At 32.4% G+C, this 11353-nt stretch overlaps 2 protein-coding genes across 3 annotated transcripts in view; both read right to left on the reverse strand.

Moving 5' to 3' along the window:
• LOC112055973 (uncharacterized) overlaps positions 1-11353 on the reverse strand; it is a 743744-nt gene that overhangs the window by 298620 nt on the left and 433771 nt on the right. The gene's annotated exons all lie outside the window — the stretch shown is intronic.
• LOC112050190 (uncharacterized) lies at positions 2235-4298 on the reverse strand. Its single transcript, XM_024088382.2, has 2 exons — positions 4073-4298; positions 2235-3545 (listed from the first exon to the last, which is right to left on the reverse strand). Exon 2 carries the CDS (start codon positions 3538-3540, stop codon positions 2293-2295), a length of 1248 nt encoding a protein of 415 aa, XP_023944150.2. The 5' UTR covers positions 3541-3545; positions 4073-4298; the 3' UTR covers positions 2235-2292.

Genomic DNA, 11353 nt, shown 5'->3' on the forward strand with positions numbered 1-11353 from the left:
TGTTTAGAACTTCCTGTCTGAAAGCTGGCATAATCATACTGCAGTCGTTTAGATTTTTTTGAAATTGCGGCGTATAATGAATGTTCTATGCATGAGGACACAAAGGCGAAATCAAAATTTTATTTGTTACTTAATTAAAGTTTTAAAGCTTTTGCGTCTTTATCTCCAAATATTTTGTTATTTGGAGATAAAGACACAAAGGCAAAAAAAATACACCAAATAAAAAAATATACCAAAACAAAAAAAAATATTTTGGTATATTTGGAAATAAAGATCGACATATTATGCGTATAAAGACAATCATAACAATAAAAATAGAATTTATAATATAATAATATATATACTTTCGATAATGTCATACTTTGGGGTATCACATTACTTGACCCATACATACAACACATTCATTATACGTCGTGGTTTTAATACATACAAAATAGTGGTGGGTCAATTATGCTCCAAATCAATCTCCATTTATTTGAATATTCTACATATTATGGGAATTTCGGATTGTTTGGGAATTGCGATAGTAAAAGTCATTCGGTTTAAAAATGATATATCATTGATGTATGCGTTAAAGTAGCTCTATTTGGATTATAACAAAGTTAAATTGTACAACATGAATTTAAACTGGCAGACGCCCGCGACTTCTTCCGTCTGAAATTTATTGTTTTCAGAAATCCCACGAGTGCCATAAATATTTTTTCAGAATATGCAGTAGTAACAATCAGTATCTTCAATACAGATTTTAGCTAAATCGGTTCAATAATTTCGGTTTGAGGGAGTAACAAACAAACCGTATATAAGTGTGCAACTTACACATTCTAATATTAGTGTGGTAATTTTATTTTTCAGATATGACTGAAGAAGATACGATTAAGAATAAATATAAATTTAACTCAGCAGAAGAGCAGAAGTTGTATGATGTAAAGGCAAAATTAGACATAGCTAAAGAAGTTACAAGTTTATTGACTTCAGCTCATTATGATGATAGAAATACATTACATTCAATTCATAATCTAGTTATGAAAAAAGCTGCATCATACTTTCCGCCTAACATTCTAACTGATCTTGAGGCAAAGATAAATGCTAACATAGATAAGCCTAGCACATTCAATAATTTGTACCAAGAGATTGTAAGGAGTAATTTAGATGTTATAGAAAACTGCGATACTGATAAATTATTAAGAGATGTTATGGTGTATTGTTACCTAGTGAAAAAGTGTTTACCAACCAAACTGGACTTTGTTACAAATATGGTATATTCATATGAATCATCTTATTCCACGAGATGTATGAAAACAAGAGGATATAAATCCAAAAGGCTTCCTAACTCCACTAAATCTATTATAATAGAAGATCCCAAAAACAGTATAACAAGAATCAAATATTTACAAAGTATACAACAATTCAGGAAAGCTGGTGCACATATAATTTATATAGAACAAAAAATGGCTAATGAAAATGGCCAATTTTTAGAAAAATTAATGCGCCCACATGACTTTTTGCAATTTTTTAATGTAGCTGTATCATCTTTAATGGGAATAATAAGTACCAGACAAATAAATTTAATGGCGTCCTGTGACGATGACATAAATTCTTTACTGACGAAATGGATACTTGACATAATTATCCCACAGGTATCTATGCCTAGTGTTTTTGTTCTAGAAGACAAGCACCATAGTTCAAATAGTTATACAGACATTCCTACAATGTACAGCAATAAAAATGTGATGTTGAACTGGCTAGAACTTCATGATATTCCACACAAGTCAAATATGCATTCAGCAGAATTATTTGAGTTAATTAAGAGATCCAGTCGCAATTTCCTAAAGAGACACGTTTTGGAAGAAAATTTAATAGTTCTTGGCCACAAAGTATTACGACGTCCACGTAGACTACAATATTTAAATTATTTTAACGATGTTTGGGAAATGGGAAAAGATAAACCAATTTTTTTGAAACTGAAAACTTTCAATGAAATATCCTTAAACAAATGGAGAGATATTGAATCAAAGTTGATTGAAACTGAAACAAAAACATTATTAGAAGATGTGGCAGTAAAAGATATTGTTGATAAAGTGTTTATATTAGCGAAACATGAACGAGTACCTTATAGTGATATTAAAAATGTTGACGATAATATTGATGAATTTAAAATCGAGGATATTGTCAAGATATAAACTTAATTCTTCTTGGTAACAAATAATAAACAAATAAAGTATATAAAAATAATACATTTGCACTGCATTTTTAATATAATAGGAACCACAGAGATTCTCCCTAAAATAATTATCACTCAGAATCACTTAAATAGGGTAAATACAAATCTGCTTCCAGATTTATCGATGGCGTTAAACTGTCCAGAACTATATCTAATTTATTTTCTAAATCATGAAGCCTGGATTCTTCTTCAGCTAGTGTCAAATTGAAATCACTCAATATTGTTGCATCCATGTCTTTGATTTTTTGGATTATAAAAGCCTCATTTTCACTATTAAGTGATTTGATATAATCACGCACATAAGCGGCAGGGGTCATTTCGTTTATGCAATATGGCAATCGCAACACATCATGGCCATTTTGTCTTAGCCAAATATCTGGTTTATATAATTTTCTATTTAAATCAGTATATTTATTTGCCAAGGTGTAAAGATCAACTAGATTTATTGATTCGCTGAAAGGAATATCGTGAAATTTAAGCCATTCCTTTATCACATAACTGGAACTAGTTTTACTTGGAGTCTCACAATATGTATCGCAGTAATACTTTGAGTTATCTAAAATTACAACACTGTTTACAACACTGTTTGCTTGTAGATTAGGTATAACGTCATGTAATATCCATGAATTAAAATTACCCTTTTCGAAATTTACGACTTTTTCAGAAAATTTAACTCCGTCGACAGAAGATACGGCAAAAAAAATACCGAATAGTACATTCTTCTTATTTAACACACCTCCATTTATATTGCAATCTTTATCATCTGAAATGCTCAATCCAGAAATATAATAAATATGCCTTTCATCTTGACGGTATTGAATAAGTTTTTTTAAATACAAAAATCTTTCAAATCTGACCGATGGTTTTTCATATACAACAAAGCTTTTTTCATTCTTCTTGAAAATGTATCCCATTTTTGTAAGCATCTTTCTAAAGCTCCTTATATCTTCATAGGGAGGAAGGTCATCTTGTAGACTATTATATAATTCCGTCGCATTGGGCATTATGTTTTTATCTAAATAGAATGACATCAGTTTGTCGTGGATACATTTGCGATCAATTTCCGTCAGTTTATCAACAGTGAAACCATCATGACATATTTTTTGAAGCGTATCTAAATGAAGTCCAGTGTACCGCTGGGCTCGTCTAAAAGGATCTTCTTTGGAGTTATTTTGTGGATTACTTTGCTCTTCTGCTATTTCATTTAACACGTATTTTAACATCGTATACGTTTCGTTTCCATATCCTTCCAATTCTCCTTGATCATCTAGCAAAAGTGGATCAGTCGTGTCTCTGATATTTTGTAGCGCAGTCTCCATTACGTCTAGAATTGTCAAAATTTCAATTAATTTATGTGCTTTTAACAAAATCTTTGGAATGTACAAAATGTTAGTCAATAAATGTACAATTATTATTTACCGTTGGGTAGGTATTATGTTACTTAAAATTTAAATATATATATAGGTATGTAACACAATAAAACTATTATTTAAAGCTAGTGGCGTGCCCAAGTTTTGTAACCAGGTAAGCTCGATACGATAAAATTGTACAAAATAGCAAGTTCCATCTCCAGTACAGGTTCATAATAATGAGTCTTTAAAGTAGGCAGTACATTTTTGTATCTATTAATTTCACGCCACGTGACAGAGCTGACGTCCAGCCCAAGTATTTGGATTTATCTGTCCATCTATGATTAGAATAATAGGTACTAAAATTAATTGAAACTTATTAGATAGGTATGTACTGGAAATTATATTCAATCACAGTACCCCAAAATATTAATAGAATTTACAATGTATAAGAATATATAATGTATAAGAATGAGAAAGAAAAATAATTAATTTTACACACCTGTTTTTGTTCTGTCTGTACCAACGAAACAGCGACGCGACGCTACGTAACCACATTCATCATATTATGTAAATATTTAATAAGACGCTATCAATAATATTCACTAAAAATCCAAAATATCACATTATTTAACCGTTACATTAATAATAATAACACACATTTGATAAACAAAATTTTGTACACGACTGTTCGTGTTCGAGTTTCACATCGCAGTCGTGTAAAACGAAAGAGTTTCCATCTCTTTCTATTGTGTGACAACCGCTATAAAATAGAAAGAGACAAACGAACACGTGATTCCCCCGCCCCGCACCTACCGCCGCCGCCATTCCTGTTACTTAAACCTACAAGCGATGCGCGAAAAGAGGTTGCGACGCTTGATTCATATGAACAACGGTCCATTGCATTTACCTCGATAACCGTGTTTATTAAATTGATCAGCTAAGTGGTTAAAATAGGTATGTCATATTCAATTACCCAACAATTACAACTTGCCTATGTGCTTAGTAAACAACAACACAAAATTCATTGAAATTAATAGGTAGTTTAAATTGACATTAAATATTTCTCATTAAACATTATCGTTTACAATTTTTTTCTTACGGCTTCGCCTACTTTTAATATACTAAAAACCATTGAATTATTATGTACCTACTACGTAGTACATAGTAATTCAATGCAAAAACTGTCTCTTTTACAAATCTATTTTCACTTACCTATATACTACTTAAATAAATATTAAAAAAAATAACTCTCTCAACTTCTGTTCACCTCGCTTGATCACACTTTTCGTAACGAATACGTCACGCATTCACTAATGTTACAGAAGGTGGGAGAAGTAAAATAATATTTTCACTGTACACAAATTTATTCGATAACAATTTCAGCATAGCTTCCGCTTTAATGTTAATATTACACGCTGATGGTAGTATATCAATGAATCTGCTAAACAACCCTCTATTTTATAATATTTGCAAAGTTAGTGTCTACTGTTGGTAGCACGAATATGTTAACAATACAAGTACGTTTTAATAATAGTTCCGGAGTATTATTATACAAACCAAACGTTATAATTCTATCTAAAACACATTAATAATTAAAAGATATTTATAACGATCGTAAAATAATATTAAAATATCGAAACACAAAGTTGAGAAATTAAATACAAACTAAATCATAACGTGACGTCATAGTTGTCAAGAGTAAAATAACCAATGATGAATTTATATCATGTAAAATAAATAATTATATTTATATCAATAATTAATAATAACCTCTCCACTGTTCGGATTGATAATCATTGTTACTTAATTAAATTTAACTATAATAACCGGAAGTCATAAAAGTATGAAATGAAATGACGCTACTATACGCTAGGCGGCGACACTTATCTATACGAAATAGGCGGGAAGATACTATTTGTAACACTAACTTACTCTCCAAGTCAAAAGTGCACCATGAAGTTTTACTTCAATAAACCTAGCTAACCATAATAAACAGCAATAGTCATGAGACAAGAATCGCGCACATTATTACGTCGAACGTGTTTTAAAGCGAACGTTGCCGATAAGACCCGATCGGGACGGTCGCGAGACGCACGGGAGGGAGGGGTGCGGTAGTGATGTACTCACACCAACCGTCACTCAAGGTCATTTTCAAATTATAGGCGCGTATTTAAAAAAATATTTTTGAACTGTTTTTTGGTAATTTAATTAACTGCCTTAATTTATTAGCTGAGACATACATTCAAATGTGTTCGGCCATTTTTGGCATACAACAATTTATATTTAAGACAGTTTTTTTTATTTATAACAAAATTTATATTTTTAAAAAAACCTCGTTAGAACAGTGTTTAGTTATGTGACATTTCTGCAACACCCACGACTTTAACTGTGTATTGGTCACTGCGTGCATGACGGCTCGACTTATGAAACGTCTTCGCTGCCGTTGTGCTGCAGAAACGTGAAAATAATTGACCGTCAATGGCTGAGCAAGGACGAAAATGGGAGTGGGACAACATTGGCCGATATTTTGTCAATTTCTCTTCACTTGGTCGCTTAACACCACAGATCTCGAACTCTGGACTCTCTGCTAACTTATTTAACAAGTCACTTACACACATTAAAGTTGTAACCCTAACTAATATCAAGTAGTTACGAATATAATTCCCACAGGATATGTCAAAATGTGTCTATATTGAATCCCCCCTACCCAGGAGGGTGGTTAATTTGTTAACCCAATCACTGACTAACAAGTTAGCCAGCTTCCATCTTAGACTGCATCATCACTTACCATCAGATGAGATTGTAGTCAAGGACTAACTTGTAAAGAATAAAAAAAAAACCTTATTTCCAAATATTCAGGGCGTCAACAAGGGGTTTGCTAAGTTGTTTCAAAAATATACACTCAAAACATAATTTTTGGATTGGATTTTTATCCTTAATAAAGAAATTATCATTATTATAATGTAAAATAGTCTTTAAACCAATTTTCCAAACCAAAAATAAGATTATGGTACGTTTTTTTCTTTTTTTTTTGCAAAAAACGAATAAGCCTATTTCAAAAAAAGAGTTATTCATTTGAAATTAAATAAATATTGCAGCAAAGTTACCTGCTTAGTTTTTGAATGAGTAAAACTTTTAGTTTAAATAAATAATTTAATATAAATTAAGCCAAGGTCAATGACCTCAACAAGAGCACCTCAAAATAACTCCATCCCCACCTAATAAACAGAACCGCTTGTAAGCATTTCAGTACACAGTAACCATATTTCAGCAATCTCGCCTTAAATTCACATTATTATAAATCAGAACTCCACTGAAAAAGTGGCATAACTCGCAAAATATCATTGTTTAGATAATCTTGTAGCACGCCCCATTGGTACTCACATTATCATTATCAGCCGATGGACGTCCACTGCTGGACATATATCCTCTTGCATGGACTGCCAAACACAACGGTCTCGAGCCGCCAGCATCCAGCAGCTCCCTGCAACCCGCTTGATGTCGTCGGTCTACCTAGTGGGAGGTCGCCATTCCAGCAACTTGAGACCCCAAAGTCCATCGGCTCTTCGAACTATGTGGCCTACCCATTGCTACTTCAGCTTCGCGACTCGCTGCGATATATCAGTAACTTGATGTCAGTGACTTGTGAAACTCAATCATAACTCGCTCCATCGCCCGCTGCGCGACTTTGAGCCTTCTTTGATTATTTATTTGAGTACCAATTCACATGAATAATAATTATTATGTATGTAAATAACTTATTATAGGTAAGTAAGTATGAAAGCACGCGGGTTTGTCCACGTGGATCTTGAAAACGAACGACGTTTAGGAAACTTAATTTTCTAAGATGAAATCACGCCAAATTTCTTTGATATCAGTCTAGTGATTAAGCAAATATGTTTAAAAAAACTCACTTTTGTATTTATAATAATTATTAGTAAGATTATATTTACTTCAGATAAGCTCGCGTATATACCATTGTCTCACCTGGATAGCGAAAATCTATCTAATCTACCCGGAAATTGACAAGTTTACCTATAGTATACATAATATCTACAAATTACTAAATGAAGGCTTTTTTCGGTTATACAACATTTAGTATCAGCCTATTTTAACAGCCCACTGGCATACACCTTTTTATTATTTAGATTTATTTACTAAAATCTATACTAATATTATAAAGAGGTATAGTTTGTGAGGATTAGGTACCTATTAGGTTTTGTGATTATATTTGAATGTGTAGATCTACTGAAACAATTTTGAAAAATCTTTTTGACACGCTATTTATGAGTGTCATATTTTATAACCGTATTCACACGAGAATATTAACTATGCGGTTGAACGGTGAGTAGGAAAAAATAGATGTGCACAAAAAAAGTTCGAAATCTGAATCCGTGTAAACTGGGTTTATATCTCTTTTACTGTGAAGACCTTATTTCAGTCTGGCATTACAAATATTTGTAGGCCCGAAATAATAAACATTATTAACGCGATACAAAACAGGCTCCAGAGATCCCGAGCTTTGTCTCACACCTACCTGCTATATTACACCTGCCACCCGGGATAAAGCCTCGCACTCACTACGGGACGAAATCAATCCAAGTAAGGAATTCATCACTTACTATTCACTAACTCAGTATATTCTCGTACTTGCATCAGTTTTTGCAAGTGTTTATTTAACTTTTAATCAAGTGGAAGCTAAAGTTAAACCACTTTCAGATGTTACCCACTACGTAACATTGACATTGTTTTTATTTTCTCCAAATCAATAACTTTGTAATTTTAAATCCAATATACAACATCGTTGAGTTGGTTATCAACGTAAATAAATTATTTATTACGTGAAAAATATTTATTGTATTAAAATTTTAGGTATTTATATCACTTAAGTCTATTAAGTTAATATGAAATAATATAACTATAATAATATAAATATAATTAACTATAATTCTATTTTCAGTGACTGATGGACTTATTAGTATAGGTATGGTACAGGAAATGGTGGTTATGTTATCAGCATTGAGTGCATTGACCTCTTGCTCATCTTAATATGATATGATGCTTTATTTTAATATGATGTCCGTGTTTGAATGACTTCGAGTCAAGAGACAAATTCATGTCACGCGACTAGGTAGCGCGACCAAGTAGCATAGTGAAAACGAGCCTTAACGTAAATATAAAAGCAAACGACGTAATACAAAATCAATAGCTTTAACAGAATCCGGGTACCTGTAATGTTTATTTCTGTTACAATTTTATTAATTTATTATTATAGGACATAAGTTGCCTTTGAAGATGTTGGTAGTAGGTAAGTAACATAAGTTGATATATTTATCTAAAAACTGCTGTACACAAGAAAATAATATCACATATCTATATTTATACTACAAAAATAAATGTATAATTGTACATACAAATGTAATTACATATACTATTTAATAATCAAAACAATTTAAATGCAGAGGTGAAACTAAAAAGGCGAAGATAAAATAGCTTTTTCATTAATCTCTAAAATTACAAATTGGATTTTTCGCTTTTTTGCAAGTTAATTAAGTTTGGGTTTGGATCGAGTTATACTTAGAATTTCTCTGCGTAATAGAAACAGAAATGAGAAGATCGGCAGACGAACCAAAGTCATTGATATATTTCAGCGAGTCGCGAAGCTGAAGAGGCAATGGACACATAGTTCGAAGAGCTAATGAACGTTGGGATCCCCAGGTGTTGTAATGGTGACCCCGCACCGGAAAGTGCAGTTGGTTGGGTTGCAGGGAGCTGCTGGATGCAAGAGGTCATCCAGCTGTGGACGTCCATCGGCTGTTAATAATGATGATGAGATTAAGTTTAGCTTAAATCCACGCTTTGTAAATAGTAATAATACTTTGGCATTTATTTGAAAGATGGGTTATATAAAAATGGTTTTCAAATTTTAATTTTTACATACTACTGATATACTTAATTCTCTACATGCTTGAAGTCTGCTAATCCACATTGGGCCAGCGTGGTGGACTATTGGCCTAACCTCTCATTCTTAGAGGAGATTTCAGCTCAGCAGTGAGCCAGATATGGATTTTTAACCAACTGAACCGGTGGTAATTTCACCAATTAGAACAAAACAATTTTTTCCACCACATTGACGGACAGACGGACAGAATGCTTATCGGAGACTAACCGTCTGCAAATCATTTTTATATACAAAATATATCAGATTATTTAAGTTTTATTTCTTAACGAATGCTTATGATGTCACGCTACAAGAAAATGTATCAACGGCAATCAACATAACAGATATAAAAAAGGATGGTCCAATTTCTTGTGATATTTATTATCAAAAAAGTAACTCGTATTTTATTTAAATTTTAATATGTTGAAATAAATATCTGGCATCAGAATCTGGTACACTGGTCCGATATTTATTTTCACGCTGTTGAAAAATACTTTGTAATTAATACAAAAAAAAAAAAAAACGAAAAAATGGGGTTAACATGCTTCGATAAACATAAATTATTTCCACATATTGAATAGTTGCCGGCGCTACTATTCCATATTTGTTAGTTCCCGTTCCCGCCAGAAGACTGGGATAAAATACAGCCTATGCCACTCACAAATAACGTGGCTTTCTAATGGTAAAAGCATTTTCGAAATCGGTTCAGTAGATCCAGAGATTACCCTCTACAATACCACAAACTTTACCATTTTATAATATTATCGTATATTAGTGATATTCACCAATTCACATAATTTTAGTTAATTGCTAATTAAAGCCTCACTGCTCGGTAAAGTTCCAATACTCATACTATGGTAGTGATAGTTTATTTATTTCTTTATTTAACAAAAAAATACTCCTAATTACAAATACATAACAATAGTGATAATGTCAGCTACTGACGATCAAGTAAGCCCACATGCCTTGACATCCGATAAGACTGATCGTGTTTTGGTCGCGATCGGCATGATGTCCTGTTAGCGCTGCAGGCATGTGAGCTTACTTGATAGTCAGTGGCTGCCTACTGAAAATAAAGTTACTGAAGTGAGTTTTTAATTTTTTATCAACTTACTGCAAGGCTTATGCCGCTTCTCTTCGATTATTTTGAAATTATTTTTCGAATTCTTAATATTTTGAATAACCGTCTCAATAATAACTTAAGTATTAGCCCAAACGGAGAGAGAATATGGAGCTGCGACCGACTACGTTGCTTCAATACTGCAGGCTGATTCACTAACTTTAACTTATGTTAGTTGACATAAAAAATAGAGATTTTATGTAGCAAATGTTATCCAGTGTCTACTGTCAAACCGTCGTGGATATCATACAGTAGGTTGATGACATTTCTCAGTTGATTTAATGATAAAGATCAAATTACTGAACAGGCCAGCTGGTCTTAATGATTGTACCTAAATATAATATAACAGTCAAATTTCGATTGCTGTTCGGTTACATCTTCAGAAAAATACATTACAATCGCTTTAAATTTCGTTTTGAAATAATACCAATATGCAATTTCAAAATCAGACATTAAAATCTCAAAAACAAATCTCTTATTGAGCGTTAGCAATCGACAAGCTAATAAAAATTCTCGACACCACACCCGAGTATTATCATCAAAAACCACCCAACTCATCTCAATGTCATTATCTGCTCTATAGACGTGCCAACAAAGTCCATTCCGACATGATCCGATTAATCTAAAAGTGTAAAACGTGTGTGTATTAACTTTATTTATAAAATTTTAAGATTACTAAGAAAAAGTAGACATCTTCGTGATAGCTCGTTTGATATGAA

Source organism: Bicyclus anynana, chromosome 25 (assembly GCF_947172395.1).
Source record: "Bicyclus anynana chromosome 25, ilBicAnyn1.1, whole genome shotgun sequence".
In the NCBI taxonomy this organism is placed as follows: domain Eukaryota; kingdom Metazoa; phylum Arthropoda; class Insecta; order Lepidoptera; family Nymphalidae; genus Bicyclus; species Bicyclus anynana.

Coding starts and splice junctions, on each gene's coding strand:
- LOC112050190 (XM_024088382.2), bottom strand. CDS start 3,540: ATGGAGACTGCGCTACAAAATATCAGAGACACGACTGATCCACTTTTG.